The sequence below is a fragment of the Oncorhynchus gorbuscha genome, linkage group LG11, assembly GCF_021184085.1.
Source record: "Oncorhynchus gorbuscha isolate QuinsamMale2020 ecotype Even-year linkage group LG11, OgorEven_v1.0, whole genome shotgun sequence".
NCBI lineage: Eukaryota > Metazoa > Chordata > Actinopteri > Salmoniformes > Salmonidae > Oncorhynchus > Oncorhynchus gorbuscha.
Genome location: NC_060183.1, coordinates 40113469 through 40133606, shown reverse-complemented (window position 1 = coordinate 40133606; position 20138 = coordinate 40113469). Strand labels below are relative to the sequence as shown.

At 44.8% G+C, this 20138-nt stretch overlaps 1 protein-coding gene across 1 annotated transcript in view; it reads right to left on the bottom strand.

The window, feature by feature from the left end:
- Positions 1-19763, bottom strand: part of LOC124048619 (inhibitory synaptic factor 2A-like) — a 36989-nt gene extending 17226 nt beyond the window's left edge. Inside the window, exons 1-2 of the mRNA XM_046369585.1 lie at positions 18884-19763; positions 14094-14168 (exon numbers count right to left, since the gene is read on the bottom strand). Coding sequence (XP_046225541.1) covers positions 14094-14168; positions 18884-19749 — 941 coding nt within the window. The 5' untranslated portion in view covers positions 19750-19763. The remainder of the gene's footprint in view (positions 1-14093; positions 14169-18883) is intronic.
- Between the last annotated feature and the right edge of the window lie 375 nt (positions 19764-20138).

The following is a 20138-nucleotide window of genomic DNA, read 5'->3' as shown; positions in this document are numbered from 1 at the left end:
TACAATGTTGTTGATCCAGCCTCTGTTTTCTCCTGTCACAGCCATTAAACTCTGTAACTGTTTTAATGTCCCCATCTGCCTCATGGTGAAAAATCCCTGAGCGGTGTCCTCCCTCTCCGGAAACTGAATTCTTTGCGAGACATTGGAAAACCTCACTGGTCTTTGTGGTTGAATCTGTGTTTGAAATTCACTGCTCGCCTCGGGGAGCTTACTGATAGTTGTATGTGTGGGGTACAGAGATGAGGCAGTCATAAAAAAATAATTTGAACACTATTATTGCACACAGAGTAAGTCCATGAAACTTTTTATGTGACTTGTTAAGCAATTGATTTTGTCCTGAACTTATTTAGGCTTGCCATAACAAAGGGGTTGAATACTTATTGACACAAGACATTTCAGCTTTTCATTTTTGATGAATTTGTAAACATTTTGAAAAAACATAAATCCACTTTGACATTGTATGTAGGCCAGTGTTAAAAAAAAACCTAAATCGAATCAATTTTAAGTTCTAGTAACACAACAAAATGTGGAAAAAGTCAAGGGGTGTGAAATACTTTCTGAATGTACTGTATATATTGGAGATGAAATTAAATATGGTAAAATTACAGAGGCCATAAAGTGTTATACTCACCATCTGTGCTTGGTGATAGGGGGCATCGCGTAGGCAATTGTTTGACTCAGGTGGGAGATTCCCCATGTCTCAAGGCATACATTTGATATTATATTCATATTTAGGAGTAGCTAGCAGTTACAGTACAGCAGGGGATGGCCATCTCTTATTGTCTTATTACGGCATTTGCCATACAAGTGAGAGGAGAATTTCTTACACATTTACCAGCAACAATATACTGTATCTTTGTAGTTCCCTCCAAGGAACCCAAACTTAATATGCTAAAAGAAAATGTAATTTTATTTTAGTGAGAAACTAAACTGAACAGTCAATCTATTCAGAAAACCATTGTGTTAGTGGTTCAGGGGATTCAACTCTCCCTCTGTCCCTCCCTCTGTCCCTCCCTCTGTCTCTCCCTCTGTCTCTCCCTCTGTCTCTCCCTCTGTCTCTCCCTCTGTCCCTCCCTCTGTCCCTCCCTCTGTCCATCCCTCTGTCCATCCCTCTGTCTCTCCCTCTGTCTCTCCCTCTGTCTCTCCCTCTGTCTCTCCCTGTCTCTCCCTCTGTCTCTCTCTCTGTCTCTCCCTCTGTCTCTCCCTCTGTCCCTCCCTCTGTCTCTCCCTCTGTCTCTTCCTCTGTCTCTTCCTCTGTCCCTCCCTCTGTCCCTCCCTCTGTCCCTCTGTTCCCCCCTGCCCCCTCTCCAACTCTCCTGGCCTATCTCCTTCTCCTCCTCCATCCCGCGCTATCTCTCTCTTTCTGTCTGTCTTGTTTTGTTGTTTTTCTTATTTTTTTTTACTAAAGGAGACTGCATCCGCAGGGTTGCAATTTTTGTAGGTTGTTATCCTTTTTGTTTAGACTCTCCAACAGTATGTTATCAAGTGCTGCTGGACAACAGTGGCATTAGATATGACCTTTCAAACTGCACATTTAGTAAGTAGAACTAAGACAAGGGGGGCTGCACTTTCAGTATACAGCTTTAAGTCGGCAGCATCATGGGATTCTCCTAACATACTAAAGCACACACATGCGGTGGAATAGATGCAAGATGCCCTTGTGTATATCTGAGGCTAACTGCTGCGCTACTGAGCTATTGACTGATAGCTTCTGGAGCGGAAGAGGCTGATGGATGGATGAATGGGTGGATGGATACAGAGGATATTTCAGGGGGAGAGGTGTGACAGACACTTCACTGGTGGTATGGAGGAATGGGTAAGAGAGAGAGAGGTAAATATCACTTAGGATCTCTCCTTCTGTCTCTCCTATTCACTCACACATGAACACACTCTTAGCTACCATGTGGAGCTTCCTTTTTTTTGTTCGTTTTTTTTATTTTTAGCCTTTTTACATTTTCGGAGTGTGAAGGTTAAGATGATCCCAAGGGAAGAGGCAGACATAGGGTTGAGGAAGGGGGGGGGGGGGAGGAGTTGAGCGGTGTGCAGAGATGCAGAAAATGGGGAACAGGTTGAGAGGAATGAGCAGGAACACACTTAATGCTCCTCAACATTTGACATCCTCGGGCGACTGACAGCGGACGGCAGTCACCGACGGCTGAGGGGCACCCCAATGTGACCACAGTGTTTTTAAAACGGTGCTTTGTCGAAGGGATGGAAGGGAGGAATGAATGCTGAGAACTAGGTAGGCTACAGTCCAAAAGGGGCAATATTGATTTGTAAAAGGAAGAGTGAAAAGAAATCACACTTGAATAATTTACCGAAAGCAATCAGACCTATTCTTACTATATTTAGACTTCAGATTCTTTTCAGCATCTAATACCTCTCCCAGACTCTCACCACCACAAAAATACTTTTAGATGGCTGAAGCAAGCACACAAAATCTATTTTTAGTTATTGAATTGTTCACCGAAAGTCTTTGTAACATTTCCAGACATATATGTAAATTAGAAGGGAATAAATCTGTATTGAGCTTACATGATATATTTGACTTTATTCGACTAGTAGACCCATGTTTCTCATATTGCATCCAAATAGCCTATTCATCCTCTTATATTAAGATAGGAGTTATTTCCTATAGAGGCAGCAGATTGGGGATTTTGCTAATGTAAGCGGTTTAGCTAAGCTAAATTAGTTGTGGGTGTAATATGAGTGTGATTTAGTATTTATATGACACATCCACATTATGCAGTTTATCCCTGTCCTGGACGCCACTCTTGATTTTCCCCTCGCTTCACTGTTTCAAAGACATGATGGCATGCATGACAAGGATGGATACCATCTGGCCTCACTATTGGCATGAGCAGTATCTGTGATTATTGCCAAAGACAGCATAAACAACCCAGCTAGCAAACAACGTTCTGAGAACCATACCTCACTATTGGCATGAGCAGTATCTGTGATTATTGCCAAAGACAGCATAAACAACCCAACTAGCACACAACGTTCTGAGAACCTTACCTCACTATTGGCATGAGCAGTGTCTGTGATTATTGCCAAAGACAGCATAAACAACCCAACTAGCACACAACGTTCTGAGAACCTTACCTCACTATTGGCATGAGCAGTGTCTGTGATTATTGCCAAAGACAACATAAAAAACTCAGCTAACACACAATGTTCTGAGAACCATATGTTTCTTAGAGCTTGGTGAGAGCGTTGTTGTCCTATGGTTATTTTGCATACAACCTTCCCACAATGTTCTGTGAATGGTGCAAGGATACCCAGCTAGCATATAACATTCTCAGAACCATGTGTTTCTTAGGTGGGAATTTCAGTACTTCAGCATTTCCTACAGGTTCCCAATGGTTCTTATAAAATTCTCAGAACATGAAGAAAACTGTCCATAAAAACCACAAGAAAACATTAGTAACATTCAAAGAACGTTCTAACAATGTTATTTAAAAACATATCATTTCCGTTTTCAGTGTCAACAAAACTCTCTCTATCTTCTATTTTGTAGTGTGTTAAGGGGTTTTGGCCACGCCCACTCATTTGCCACACCTGATCTTAATGAGAGCTTGTTTCCTTTGAAATGGGGTCTGTTTGAATAGACAAAAATGAACAGCTTTGTATAAGTAACTAAAAAAATATTTAACCTTTATTTATCCAGGTTTGGATCAAAGCTATTTTTCAAGCGAAACCTGGTCCAACCCAAGACAGCAACAGGGGGAACAATGTTTGAGACAAATATCAGACATACTGTAAGAACCTAGACATAGACACACCAACCTGGTGGCACAGTGGACTAATTTCATGGATAGAGAACAGAAGTTTATAGATTTGAATTTCACTGACGCCATGCCAGAATTAATGCATGATTACTGCCTAAGTAAATTAATTTCCATGTTTCCTATCTGTGCTTGGAGTTCAAAAACAGTTAACCCCAGCTTAGCTAGTGGTGTTATTAAAAGTATTTTTGAAACATGTTTCCATGGCTTTGTTCCCAGAACCAATGGGAAAACCAAAAACGTACATTCCCACAACTTCCAAGGAACCAAATGTGCTAGCTGGGAAGGGCTCTATATCTCACTCACTCTCTCTCCCTCTCTCTCTCACCCTCAGTGAACAGACTTTCACCACCCACACTCACATACCCACACCCACACAAATAATACACACACACACAAAGGAGCATAACCACTTTCAGAAATAAACGCATGCACTCACATACATACACATACGGTACAACAATGCAAGTTTACAATGAAATACACCATTATATTAATGTGATTATGGATCCTTGGTTTAATGCAATATCAACATGTGCCATTATAATATGTCACAGTGTGCGTTATTGTATGCCATTAAGTTCAATTGAAGGTGTCTGTAGATGCTGTAACTCAATTATAATGCGTTGCGTATCTCGGTGTGTGAAGAGCCAGATCATGCTGGCTGAGCATTATATCCCTGTGTTATTCATCTGAATGGGAAGTGAACCTACAGTGTTTTCTCACCTCTTCCTTGTGAGCTGCCTGTTGCTTCATGGCCTGGATGCCTCCGAATGAAAGATGGATTACATTAGGAGCACAGCGCACAGCCGACTCTGCCCTTTGCACACACGCACACGCACACGCACACACACACACACACACACACACACACACACACACACACACACACACACACACACACACACACACACACACACACACACACACACACACACACACACACACACACACACACACACACATGCGCGTGTGCACGCCCGCAAACACACACACACATGGTTGCGCACACACATGCACGCATACATACGCACACCATCTACTCCATTAGCAGCTTCATCCACAGGCTGCTAACTCAGACACGCTGGGTCGGAAATCCCTGACAGGGTAGTTAGCGAAAGGTCAGTGTGAAGAATCTGACAAATCCCTTTTTTAGAAAAACCTGATGCCTACACATCTAGTTCCGCAGAATGCCCACCACCAGTCTATCAGTCAGAGCTTTACTCTCTGCCTTTCTGGTCTTGACTTTCTTCCTCTAGCGTGCGTGCGCGCAGACACAAACATTCTCTCTCTCATTTGTTGAAGCCTAATGTGATTTCCTATTCTGCCACGACTTTCACTACCGTTTACCATCATTTCAGGCACCGTCATTGTTGTCAATGTTTAATGAATGACTTTAGGGTTGGCACCGGGTGAGAAGCCTTCCTCCCAGAGATGTAGTCACACATAAAGTTCATCTTGGTCAGTAAGTGTCTGTGAGGTTGGTTAAATGCATAACCTACGAGACTAGAGGATGAAGAATATGGTGTTTTAGGCTGCTGTATTGTAAAGCAGGTTTTTGATTGGTCAGGGCCTAGGGAAATATTTGATTCTAATTCATTCCGATATCAAGGTGGAATACAAACCAATAAGTAACCCATCCACACGGTACCCATTCCTCTCACCTCCTGTAGTCTCCCTTCAGCTATCCTCCCTTCCCCTCATCTCTTCTCTACTCCACTCCTCTCCTTTTACTCTCGCGTCCTCTCCTCTCCTTCCCCCTCTCCTCTCCTCTCTTCCCCTTCCCCTCCCTCTGAGTATGCACCGAGCTTTCCCCCCCATCATCCCTCATCCCTCTTTAGTTGTGAAATGTATATTCCACAGAGCAGAGAAGCGGGAGGCAAAAGTGACACAGCCAACCTAATGAAGGAGGTGGCCATCCCTGATGTCTATGAAAGACCATATTTCTCAGGATCAATCCGCTACAATACCCAGCTGTCACATCCTATGGGCAATCCGCCTTGACAGAGAAACATTTCATGTGGTTGCCAAGCCCTGCTCCGACTCAGGCTCCGTACAGAGGAAGTGAGGGAGATGCCAACAAAGAGACGTGAACCCAAAACACGGGAACCATAGTAGCACTCTGGGTCTCTGGTGCTCTGCAGCCAGCCAGAAGCACATTATGGAGGTCATAAGAGGAGGAAAAGAGGTCCCTTGCACCACAGCTGATGTCCCTAAAGGCACTCTTGAGTGACAGAAGGAGATGCGGTGCTTTGTTTCTACTAGATTCTACACTTAGCAGTGCTCTCACATGCACGCACACACACACACTCACACACTGCATTTTAATTACAGCACAGGAACTGGCAAGGAACCGAGACCTTGATGCTTTGAGTGAGTCGTGTCCTTTTAAAAATTCATTTAATTCAGTAAAAGTCTATCAATTCCTGTCATTCCTCTCAGGTTTTTAAACATGCAGAGAGCGTAGAGCGCTCAGTCACAAGGACAGCTCAGTCCAGCCCTCTGGCTCCGATCCTTCACACACCGACCAGACGGGTCCTGAGGAGAGAGGTTTTTACCTCTATTATTACTTTTTAAAATCTTTTAACGTGTTGATGAATATTTAATGCAGATGAATATTTCACTGCGGCACACGGCAGTCAGGAGTTGAGAAAAGAGATGCAGAGAAAGAGAGCGAGAGCGAGGGGAGTGAGAGAGAGCGAGTGAAAGAGACATTGAGATGCAAGGAGAGTCCACCTCTTCTTCCACCAACATGCAGTCTCGCTACTCCTCTCTGCCCCACCCAGCTCTCCTCTCCTCTGGTGCATTATCAGTCAGAGGACAGGACAGTACAGTGTCGGAGAGCCGAGTAATGTCACCCAGGGTTGTATCAGTGGAGTTCTGCTGCGGAAAGCGCTGAGTCATGATGTGTGTTGAGTCATGATGTGTGTGTGTGCAGTGTAGGAGAGCGATGAGTTGGTAGGCGCTGTCAGGGGATGTTTATCTCAAACCAATGAGATGGATCATTACGAGTCCACCCTCACTCCAGTGATTCTACCCCCCCCCCCCCCTCGTCGTCCCGTCGTCCCACAGACCCAGCGGATACTGCTACACTCTTCCGCAGTCGCAAGACACTCTACACTTCAAGGGTGCGTCGACGCGCTTAAAAACTTTGGAAACGTATTCGAGGTCAAAGGTTCCCACGGGACTAAAGGAGTCTCAGACGGAGGACGATCTACGAACCTGAATGAAAAGCCATTGCTATCACACAGTGTATGAGCTGATAACAGCCAGCAAAGCAAGATGGGGGAAAAAAAAACCTCAGCAGCCATTCTATAGCGCTTATCTGCAGTTCACTGAGTACGATATGAAGGATTGTCCTCGCAAACCATAGCTAAGACTCTTAGGAGCTACTCACAGGAAATCGAAACTCACTCGCTTCCACAAGAAAGGTGCATCATTAAACAATATCTTGTGAGGTGGAGACAGAGGTTTGGTCAGCGATGTGATTAGGCTGATGTCCCCGTAAACCCTGTAGGGATCGAAGCACAAGAGTTCGCTGCTATAACTCAAGCTTTGTTCCATAAATATGCCATTAGCAAAATGCATAATAGGGAGGACTTTTAGATTCCAAACTCTACTCACTAATTAACACTCCTGCACGCCTCACAATGATATTCACATATTAATATGCAGTTAATGCGCCACGGGTGCTGGATAAATAATATCAGATACAGGCGTTCCTGTACTTTTACAGATACCAACTTTAGAGGAAATACACTGGAAACAAATGTAGCATTTACTTGTTGAGCCGCAATGCAATTTGTAACTATGTTACATTTTTGGTGCAATTGTGTCTACATTTGTGCTTAAAGTTTTCAAATAGCATTTTTAAGTAAAGGGTTCTTTTACAGGAAATATTCTGAAGAAACTATAGAATAAAGGTTTATGTCTGTCTATTAAGCTCATTGACCAACATTTCTCACACTTAAGAGTCATTCCCAGTGGCCAAAACTAGTAACAATGTCGTCAGTCTGGCATCTTTTCCTCATGGGTTGGAGTGAACAGTATTTACCTGCATATAGGTGACGAGTTTCAGGAAACTAGGCGTATGTCGCGCATCACTACTTTACAGTAGAGGTGTTGTTTTGGGCAGAAATGCATTCTGGAACATGTGAACATTCAAGTGCCTTAATAACAAACTTGTATTCCATCTGTAAATACAAATTAAATTGTTACATTTAGTTGGTTTAGCCATGGAAAAAAACAGGGACTTTCCCGCTAGCCATGATTGGCTGAGATAATGGATGGGCTGGGCATGCCGAGAAATGAGTTTGGATGGGTCTGCCATGTAGCACAATTCTGTCTATAACATGAGCTGGTCAGTATGTGTAGGTCAAATCAAAACTAATGTTATTTGTCACATACCCATGGTTAGCAGATGTTAATGTGAGTGTAGCGAAATTCTGTGCTTCTAGTTCCGACAATACAGCTAAAACCAACGAGTAATCTAACCTAACAATTCCACAACAACTACCTTATACACACAATGTAACGGAATGAATACGAATATGTACATAAAAATATATGAATGAGTGATGGTACAGAACAGCATAGGCAAGATGCAGTAGATGGTATCGAGTACAGTATATACATATGAGATGAGTAATGTAGGGTATGTAAACATATAAAACTGGCATTGTTTAAAGTGGCTAGTGATACATGTAATTACATCAAGATGGCAAGATGCAGTAGATGGTATAGAGTACAGTATATACATATGAGATGTGTAATGTAGGGTATGTAAACATTATATGAAGTGGCATTGTTTAAAGTGGCTAGTGATACATTTTTTACATCAATTGTTAATTGTTGGCAGCAGCCACTCAATGTTAGTGGTGGCTGTTTAACAGTCTGATGGCCTTGAGATAGAAGCTGTTTTCAGTCTCTCGGTCCCTGCTTTGATGCACCTGTACTGACCTCATCTTCTGGATGATAGCGGGGTGAACAGGCAGTGGCTCGGGTGGTTGTTGTCCTTGATGATCTTTATGGCCTTCCTGTGACGTCGGGTGGTGTAGGTGTCCTGGAGGGCAGGTAGTTTGACTCCCGGTGATGCGTTGTGCAGACTTCACTACCCTCTGGAGAGCCTTACGATTGTGGGTGGAGCAGTTGCCGTACCAGGCGGTGATACAGCCCGACAGGATACTCTCAATTGTGCATCTGTAAAAGTTTGTGAGTGCTTTTGGTGACAAGCCAAATTTCTTCATCCTCCTGAGGTTGAAGAGGCGCTGCTGCGCCTTCTTCACCACGCTGTCTGTGTGGGTGGACCAATTCAGTTTGTCCGTGATGTGTACGCCGAGGAACTTAAAACTTTACTAACCTCTCCACTACTGTCCCGTCGATGTGGATAGGTGGGTGCTCCCTCTGCTGTTTCCTGTCCACGATCAGTCCACGATCATCTCCTTTGTTTTGTTGACTTTGAGTGTGAGGTTATTTTCCTGGCACCACACTCCGAGGGCCCTCACCTCCCTGTAGGCATTCTCATCGTTGTTTGTAATCAAGCCTACCACTGTTGTGTCTTCTGCAAACTTGATGATTGATTTGGAGGCGTGCATGGCCACGCAGTCGTGGGTAAACAGGGAGTTGAGGAGAGGGCTCAGAACACACCCTTGTGGGGCCCCAGTGTTGAGGATCAGCGGGGTGGAGATGTTGTTACCTACCGTAACCAACTGGGGGCGGCCCGTCAGGATGTCCAGTACCCAGTTGCACAGGGCAGGGTTGAGACCCAGGGTCTCGAGCTTGATGGCGAGTTTGGAGGGTACTATGGTGTAAAATGCTGAGCTGTAGTCGATGTACAGCATTCTCACATAGATATTCCTCTTGTCCAGATGGACCTATTGGGGCGGTAAGCAAATTGGAGTGGGTCTAGGGTATCAGGTAGGGTGGAGGTGATATGGTCCTTGACTAGTCTCTCAAAGCACTTCATGATGACGGAAGTGAGTGCTACGGGGCGGTAGCCGTTTTGCTCAGTTCGCTTAGCTTTCTTGGGAACAGGAACAATGGTGGCCCTCTTGAAGCATGTGGGAACAGCAGACTGGGATAAGGATTGATTGAATATGTCCGTAAACAGACCAGCCAGCTGGTCTGCGCATGCTTTGAGGACGCGGCTGGGGATGCCGTCTGGGCCTGCAGCCTTGCGAGGGTTAACACGTTTAAATGTTTTACTCACGTCGGCTGCAGTGAAGGAGAGTCTGCAGGTTTTGGTAGCGGGCCATGTCAGTGGCACTGTATTGTCCTCAAAGCGAGCAAAGAAGTTGTTTAGTCTGTCTGGGAGCAAAACATCCTGGTCCGCGACGGGGCTGGTTTTCTTTTTGCAATCCATGATTGACTGTTGACCCTGCCACATACCTCTCATGTCTTAGCCGTTGAATTGCGGCTCTACTTCGTCTCTATACTGACAATTAGCATGTTTGATTGCCTGGCGGAGGGAATAGTATTCGGACATGTTCCCGGTCACCTTGCCCTGATTAAAAGCAGTGGTTCGCGCTACAGTTTCGCGCGAATGCTGCCATCAATCCACGGTTTCTGGTTGGGGAATGTTTTAATAAACACTGTGGGTACAACATCACCGACGCAATTGCTAATAAACTCGCTCACCGAATCAGCGTATTCATCAATGTTGTTGTTTGACGCAATACGGAACATACTCCAGTCCACGTGATTGAAGCAATCTTGAAGTGTGGAATCAGATTGGTTGGACCAGCGTTGAACAGACCTGAGCACGGGAGCTTCCAGTTTTAGTTTCTGTCTATAGGCTGGAAGCAACAAAATGGAGTCGTGGTCAGCTTTTCCGAAAGGAGGGCGGAGGGGGGGGGGGGCTTATATGCGTCGCGGAAGTTAGAATAACAATGATCCAGGGTTGTACCAGCCCTGGTAGTACAATCGATATGCTGATAGAATTTAGGGAGTCTTGTTTTCAGATTAGCCTTGTTAAAATCCCCAGCTACAATGAATGCAGCCTTGGGATATGTGGTTTCCGGTTTACATAGAGTCAAATGAAGTTCATTCAGGGCCATCAATGTGTCTGCTTGGGGGGGGGGGAATATATGCGGCTGTGATAATAATCTAAGAGAATTCTCTTGGTAGATAATGTGGTCGGCATTTGATTGTGAGGAAGTCAGGTGAACAGAAGGACTTGAGTTCCTGTATGTTGTTATGATCACACCACGTCTTGTTAATCATAAAGCATACCCCCCATGCCCTTCTCCTTACCAGAAAGATGCTCGTTTCTGTCGGGGCGATGCCTGAAGAAACCACCTGGCTGTACCGACTCCGATATCGTGTCACGAGTGAGCCATGTTTCCGTAAAGCAAAGAATGTCTCTTATGTCTCTCTGGAATGCTACCCTTGCTCGGATTTCATCTACCTTGTTGTCAAGAGACTGGACATTGGCGAGTAGTATGTTCGGGAGCGGTGCGCGATGTGCCTGTCTCCAAAACCTGACCAGAAGATCGCTTCGTCTGCCCCCTTTTACGGCGTCGTTGTTTTAAGAGAACACACAGAAGGCTGTTGTATAAAACACCTGTCTCCGGATTACACCTTCAACGGCAACCATGGAATTCCGTGACAGAGGAAGAAGTGTCCATCCATGTATACGATAGTCTAGCACGCTCCATTTTCAGATATTGTACTTTTCTAAGTTTGTCAGAAAGTTGGTGTTAGCTAGATAGCTACCGTTAGCTGTCTGGCTCGCTAGCTAACATTACGTGTACAAAATAAGTAGTAATATTATTTGTATCTCAGAGCCATTTGCATTGCTAGTTATAGCCTAATGTTAGCTAGAAACTCAAATTTAACCTAGTTGGTTAACTACCAGCAGATTCATGATGGATAGTAATGTTATGAGTTGGGATTATGGTTCATTGTTTACCGAGCTACATGTCAAAACAAAAGACTCCACTATGCAAGTAGCCATTTCACTGTACCTTCTGTATCCTGTGCATGTGACAAATAAACATACATTTTATTTGATATAGTGTGTGTTTACCAGAGACGGTAATGTGAAGAACATGACCTGCACCAAAGTCAAATTATGATATAATATTAAGCCAACGAGACAGTATCCAAGTTCTAAAGTTCTCTGGTAGAATGTCCTGGTTTATTTTGTCACACTCGCAAACGTAAGCTACTTTCTGTAATTGGCTCATCATTAACTTGTAAATAATGATCTTGTTGTGAGTTTATTATCCTGTAATAATGAAGAAAATTAGCTAAAGTGAAGACGTTGTCAGCTACAGTAGCTTGCGAAATATTCAACCCCCTTGGCATTTTTCCTATTTTGTTGCCTTACAACTGGCAATTAAAAAATATTTTTTGGGGGGTGGTATCATTTGATTTACACAACATGCTTACCACTTTGAAGATGCAAAATATTGTTATTGTGAAGCAAACAAGAAATAAGACCAGAAAACAGAAAACTTGAGCGTGCATAACTATCCCCCCCCCCTTTGGGTAGAGCCACCGTTTGCAGCAATTACAACTGCAAGTCTCTTGGGGTATGTCTCTATAAGCTTGGCACATCTAGCCAGTGGGATTTTTGATCATTCTTCAATGTAAAACTGTTCCAGCTCCTTCAAGTTGGAGGACTTCCACTGGTGTACAGCAATCTTTAAGTATTTTCAGGTCTCTCCAGAGATGTTCAATCAGGTTCAAGTCCGGGCTCTGGCTGGGCCACTCAAGGACATTCAGAGACTTGTCCTGAAACCACTCCTGCGTTGTCTTGGCTGTGTGCTTAGGGTTGTGAACCTTTGCCCCAGTCTGAGGTCCTGAGCGCTATTGAGCAGGTTTTCATTCAAAATCAATAAATATCAAACACCCATCAACCTATTTCCACGGATCTAACTCAACCGAAACACTGAGATGACTGAACTGAAACACTGAAAGGTAAAAAAATATATCTTGATATTCAATCAGAATAAGAAGAACAAGAACCTGTGAGTCTTTCGTGTCTTTTATCTCTACCTCCTTTCTCACCTCTCTTTTTTGACACCTCTTTCCATCCACTGCCAGACCATGCTCAACTAAGCTTCAAAGCAAAGGAATTGCCTGCTCACTAAAGCCTGTGAAATCCACGTTCGAGCTCAGCAGAGGCCTTGACAGGACAATATGGTGACAAGTGTTCCTTTGACCAGAAAACAGTAGTATTGTGTGTAACGTTAAGTAGTATAGAGAAACACCAGACCCGCCTGGGTTACCTAGATCACATGGTGAGGATAATATGCCTGTCTAAACTCTCCATGACTTATCTCATATTCTAACTCTTTCTCTCTACACTCTCTCTCTCTCTACACTCTCTCTTTTTACACTCTCTCTCTCAGAGGCAGACTTTTCTCGCTCACTTAATCTCATCTCACTATACTGCCAGTCTCAGGGCTTCCTCTTTTGTGTGCGTCTCTTGCCTTTTCTCTCTCTCTCTCTCTCTCTCTCTCTCTCTCTCTCTCTCTCTCTCTCTCTCTCTCTCTCTCTCTCTCTCTCTCTCTCTCTCTCTCTCTCTCTCTCTCTCTCTCTCTCTTTTCCTCTCTCACTCCGCTTTGCTTAGATTTCAGTAGGGACCTGACAGGCCAACTTCCAGCATTTTCTCTGTCTCTCTCTCTTCTTTTCCTCCTTCTCTCCTCTCTCCCTCCACTGCTCTCCTGTCTTTCGTACTCCCCCTTGTTCTCATGATTTTGACATTTACAACTAAGAGACATGGGTTTCCATTTCATAGTAATCCTCCAGTGCTCACCCGCCTGTTATTCATCTTACTGTAAACTGTGAAATCCTGTTTGTTAATTGACTGATTTCAATTCACATTTCCAACAGCCACGGGGTGATTAAGCAGTATTTGTGACTTTTCGTGTATGTGTGTGTGTGCCTCCATCTCTTTAAGAGTCTTCTGCGTTTTTGTTCATGTGTCAGTGAATGTGTGTGAGTGTGGAATGCCTGCCTTCACCAATCCCCCTCACTGGGCTCAGTGAACAAACCTGCTGCAGCATTATTCACACCTAAGACTTGAAAGCGTCGGATGAATAGCCTATATCCTAAATGTTGCGGCCCGTTGCTCGATAATCTTGCTCTGCACAGAGACTGCCTTATGGATGTCGTAATCCTGCCGAGCCATAAAACTGACTGAATCGCAAATATGGATGAGATTTGAAGTGACAGTGTACCAACCGCATGTTACTGTAGAATAGGATGCCCACAATCTGCTTTTACAGTAATACATAGGCACTCATATGCACACACACACATGCACACACATGCATACACTTCCAACCCCTGCCTTACCTGTATATGATGCAGGCACAGTCTCTGCACGTGCCACAGTTCTCTATGTCCTGACCCGTCCGGTAGGAGTGTCTCCTGGAGGGGAAAACACAGATGACATCATCACCAGGGGACCATTACAGCTGCCACCTTGGCTTGAGTCACAGCGTCAGGAGAGGGGATGTGTGTGTGTGTGTGTGTGTGTGTGTGTGTGTGTGTGTGTGTGTGTGTGTGTGTGTGTGTGTGTGTGTGTGTGTGTGTGTGTGTGTGTGTGTGTGTGTGTGTGTGTGTGTGTGTGTGTGTGTGTGTGTGTGTGTGTGTGTGTGTGTGTGTGTGTGAAAGAGAGAGAGAGCGAAAGGGACTGGAAATAAGCAGGATATCAGTCTTATCATCCCTGGCTAGGTTTCATCACTTCATCTGAGAAGTAGCTAGCTCTATTTTTATCGTGATGAAGTGTTGCCTCAGTCCCATGATTCTCCTCCTGCTAACTCCTCATCCAGAAATCCACTCCTGATCATATCTTTTGAATGATTTTACCCCAACCGACTCCCCGACGTCTACGTAAAGCATGACTTTATCTTTAGGGGGGAAAAATTCTGTTTATGAGGTAAAAGTCAAGTCTGAATTCCTTACATGTAGACCCATCTCAGAACAAGATAATTTATGAGAGAAGAATACATGATTATATAGGCTTTAAAGACCATTGGGAACATCTTTGATTTGAAAGATAGGTCAACCCTGTGATATACACCCAGGGGCAAAACTGGTTGCTGTGACGACAGGATGACGTCTTTTACCAGTGTTGTAGTCGAGTCACTAAACATTGAGTCTGAGTCGAGTCCCAAGTCACCTGTGCTCAAGTCGAGTCACGAGTCCCTATGGCTAAAGTCCGAGTCCAGGTCCGAGTCACAAATGGTCAAGTCACGAGTCGGTCTTATGTCATTATTTTCTAGTCGCCACCAGATGGTAGTATATTGCCACTCCCTCATTTAAAAAAAAACCAAATGTACTATTCATCACTACCTCACAAGTTCTATTCAATTACCTGTGTTTCACTAATTATTTACTTCATAAATGAATGGTAAGTCAGGCTCTCAGCTACATTTTTGTAATTGCAGACTGATATTTGTGTAGGTTTTTTATTGCGGAGTGAAAACTAAAGAGGACTTGAACCTGGCTATGGGATGCAGGGGGACAGTCTGAGGGTAGAGCGAGACATTTTCAAAGACAGGCTACTTTTCTATACTCAAGCAGAGAGAAAGAGAGAGACACGTAAGCTAGACTGTAGTTTTACTATTAAACTCAATACTAATATTGTTTTCAATTTCGTGAAGCAGTTTGTGTTTCTTAATAACCAGGCAAAGCTAAATAGTAGGCTGGTGACTGGTGGTTGCGGGGAAGCAAGAGAGTAGCTTGCACGATTTGTAGCCTGCTACGATCGGAGGCGGAGCCGGAGCGGAGCTTGGCTGCCTGTCTGCTCACAATAATCGCTTGCTCCCCCGCAGCTTAGCAGCTGATGTAGGCTGCGTGTGCCTGGTGTGCATCCTTCCCACTGCTAGAGAACAGAACTTCTCGCTGCTCTGCACACCCAGTGCTGCTAATACTCTGCTTATCGTAGGAGACTATCCGAGTCACCAATGGTCGAGAAAGCGAGTCCGAGTCCAAGTCACCAACGGTCGAGTCCAAGTTGAGTCAAAAGTCATGAACTTGGTCCTGGACTCGAGTGCTACAACACTGTCTTTTACTACGTCCGTTTGACATCATGGTCTGGTTGTATACTGTTTGTATAATAAAGAAGATTTGTTAACGTCTTTTTAGCAACCGGGAAAATACGTCTTTACCTGATCGTAACCTGGTTACAAGACAAGGATGACAATCAAAATATTACTTCCTTCCCCCAACGTTTGATCTTGTTCGGAAAAATACATCTTTACCTGGTTGTATAACAGAGACCATCTGGTTATATGACGTATTTTCAATGTTTCCCGGTATATAAATATGGCTCTGAGTACAGTCATACATATGTCATCCCACCCAAGCGTTCATATTAGCAACCACATTACATTGGTGATTACACCGTTCATGACTTTCTCTCCATAGACCACATGCATGTCTTCTCCTCTCCTGGAGTTTTCCTAACCTCCTCTGATCTAACATGTTGGTATGATAACGATGGTGGCGAAATCCGTAAGCAGCTTAGAAACGTGGGAAGTAGATTAATTAAAGTGCTGATGGGAATCATAAAAGGGTTTACACTGAGAGCCTGCGCCGCAGCTAAAACCAACGCCCGCACTCGCATTACCTCATCATCAGCACTGATCGCTATCGCTACTCGCCAAATTGAGGAAATTGTGGAGAAATTAGGTGTAACTCATCCCACAAAAAAAAAAAAATGCTACGTATTTATTTATCGTTTGGAAAGAATATGGAAAGAGTTTTGACTTGTTGTTGACGTGTTGGATTTAATCACAGATTTCATCTCTTTCTCTCTCCCTTCCCATCTTTCTTTCATCTGTCATATCCTCCTCATATCCCCCCCCCCTTCTCCTCTCCTCCTCATTTTCACCAAATGTACATTTCATAATGTCTGCACTGCACAGTCAGGTTGCCAAAGCATTTACAGCATCACAAGGCTGGACTGGCCTACAAATAGATGGGCGGTCGAACAGGAATGCTCAAACAAAACAAATGTCCATCTGTAATACGAAGAGCGCAACATGAGTGATATCGGCCAAGGAGTGATATCTACCAACAATAACCCTCAATACGATTCCAGAATGAGAAAGAACATGCTATCGTGTCAATATGATCACATTGTATTGGCTGGGGCCGATTCATTTTCGCAATGGACAAATTCTTTGCACAAACAATTACCTCTTGAAGCAGAGCTATGACAACTTATGTGGGACATTTACTTTCCAGGCCTTCGTGTTCCTGTGCTCCAAGGCATTCCTTGATTCTTATTCCAACTTTCTAACTGTTTTCTAATGCCAGCCTGCGTCCCACTGCTGGCTTGCCTCTGAAGCTAAGTAGGGTTGGTCCTGGTTAGTCCCTGAATGGGAGACCAGATGCTGCTGCAAGTGATGTTGGAGGGGCAGTAGACGGCACTCTTTCCTCTGGTCTAAAAAAATATCTCCCAATCTCCCAGGATGCAGTGATTGGGGACATTGCCCTGTGTAGGGTGATGTCTTTTAGATGGGACGTTTAAACGGGTGTCCTGACTCTCGGTGGTCACTAAAGATCCCATTGCACTTATCGCAAGAGTAGGGGTGTTAGCCCTGGTGTCCTGGCTAAATTCATGATCTGGCCCTCATACAATCATGGCCACCTAATCATCCCCAGTTTCCAATAGGCTCATTCATCCCCTGTAATTATTCCCCAGATTGTTGCTGTAAATGAGAATGTGTTTTCACTCAACTTACCTGGTAAAATAAGTGAAATACACTGAACAAAAATCTTTACGCAACATGTAAAGTGTTGGTGCCATGTTTCATGAGCTGAAATAAAATGTCCCAGAATTGTTCCATATGCACAAAAAGCTTAATTCTCTCAAATGTTGTGCACAAATTTGCCAAGATAATCCATCCACCTGACAGGTGTGGAATATCAAGAAGCTGATTAAACAGCATAATTATTACACAGGTGCACCTTGTGCCGGTGACAATAAAAGGCCACTCTAAAATGTGCAGTTTTGTCACACAATGCCACAGATGTCTCAAGTTTTGAGGGAGTGTACAGTTGGCATGCTGACTGCAGGAATGTCCACCAGAGCTGTTGCCAGACAATTTCATGTTCATTTCTCTACCATAAGCCGCCGCAAACATCATTTTAGAGAATCTGGTGTAACGGATGTGAAACGGCTAGCTTAGTTAGCGTTGTGCGCTAAATAGCATTTCAATCGGTGACATCACATGCTCTGAGACCTTGAAGTAGTAGTTCCCCTTGCTCTGCAAGGGCCGCGGCTTTTGTGGAGCAATGGGTAACGATGCTTCGTGGGTGACTGTTGTTGATGTGTGCAGAGGGTCCCTGATTCGCACTCGGGTATGGGCGAGAGGACGGTTTAAAGTTATACTGTTACACTGGCAGTACATCCAACTGGCCTCAACCGCAGACAACGTGTATGGCGTCATGTGGGCGAGTGGTTTTCTGATGTCAATGTTGTAAACAGAGTGCCCCATGGTAGCGGTTGGGGTTATAGAATGGGCAGGCATAAGCTGCGGACAACGAACACAATTGCATTTTATCGAAGGCAATTTGTATGCACAGAAATTCCGTGACGAGAGCCTAAGGCCCATTGTGAAGCCCATTTTTTTAAAGGTATCTGTGACCAATAGATGCATATCTGTATTCCCAGTCATGTGAAATCCTTAGATTAGGGCCTAATTAATTTATTTCAAATGACTGATTTCCTCATATGAACTGTAACTCAGTAAAATTTTAAAATTGTTGCATGTTAAGTTCAAATGTTTTTTTAGTGTAAATAAAATTAAAATAATTCCACTAACCAATCCCTTATTTGTCTCATTTTTTCCCTCCTCTTTTTTCAAAGTAACCAATTTAATTAAAAATTTATTTTCAAAATTCAAATAGGCTTATATAATTACAATATTGTCTTATTTTTTATTTATATATATACATTTTTTAAATAGTGCCAAGCAGGCATTATGAATATGGTCCTGAGTTTTTCATGGTCATCTCCCTTTAATTTATATTTTCAGGAAATATTCAGAGCTGAATACCGAATCTGCGTTGGCACAACAATGTATTATTGTAGCTGACTGTAATTGAATGGCTCTGTGGGACTCACTCACCCATCTCTCTCTGCCTCCTTCTTCTCCAGGTCCTGTATGACATCCAGCAGGACCTTGATGGTGTTCTGGCTAGTCTCCAGGACCCCCTCCATGCTGTGCAGCTGGGTCTGCAGGCTCCGGATGTCGTGCAGGGGCCCGTTGGGGCCCATCAGTTTCTCTGCTACCCAGGTCGGATCCAGTTTACTCCTGGCCCCCGACACCAGCCCCCCCAGGATTTCCTGCACCTGCCTCAGGGTGTCAGCCTGGGTGGAGGTGAGGGGCCCAACCGTGGGGCCCCCTCCAGAGCCAGAGCAGCCACGGGCCCCGGACAGGCACTGGCCAGGGGGGAGAGCTTGCTGGCTGTTGGGGGTGTTGGTCCCAGAGCAGAGAATTTTATGGAGGGCCCCAAGCTGAGCCCCTAGCTGAGCCTGAGCCTGGCCCAGGCAGGTGGGTCTGGAGATGGCCTTGGTGGGCGAGGAGCCCTGGTCCGCCTGGTTCCCTTTCAGAGGGACCGCCAAGGGTGTTTGAGCTCTCTGTTTCAGAGAGCTGGCTCGAGGACAGGGCAGGGGTGACCCTGATCTTCCTGACCTCTCCTTCTCACTCGCCCGCCTGAGCAGGGGCGCCTGGCAGGCCAAGCCTGGGGTGCAACTCACCCCCTCTTTGCGTGGGGTGTACGGGGGAGGGGGCGGGGGTGGTGGTGGAAGTATCCTCCTCTCCCCCCTACACTCCCACTCTATCACCCTCTTGTCCTGAGTGCTGCAGTTTTGGGCCTGAGGCGGGGGGGTGTAGGGGGGCGCAGGGCGAAACGTGGAAGCGTAGAGGGGCACAGTTTTCGTTGGAGTTGCACAAGATGGCGCTGTTGGAAGTGTATGATAGGGTTTTACCATTGGAGGCGGGGAGTTGCAGCTTTTTACAATGGGAGAGGGAGAGGAGCAGTATTTTATTTGAATGTGGGCGGAGTAGGAAGGTACTACTGGAGGTTGGGAGGAGCAGGGTGGTACGGTCTGACATGGGGGGTTCCCAGGTGGTATGGTCTGAATTAAGGAGATGTAGGCAGGGGCAGTTTGGGCTGGGGGGTGGCATGATGTCACAGTTGGAGGTTGAGATATGAGTTGATTTAAGGAAGAGCAGGATAGGGCAGTTTGTGTTAGGATGGTGCAGGGTGCTATATTTGGAGTTGGTGTTGGGGTGGGGCAAGTTGGGGCAGTGGAGGGGGCTAGAACAGGAGTTGGTTTTGGGTCATGGCCATTAGGGGCTGTATAGGGGGCTATCGTTG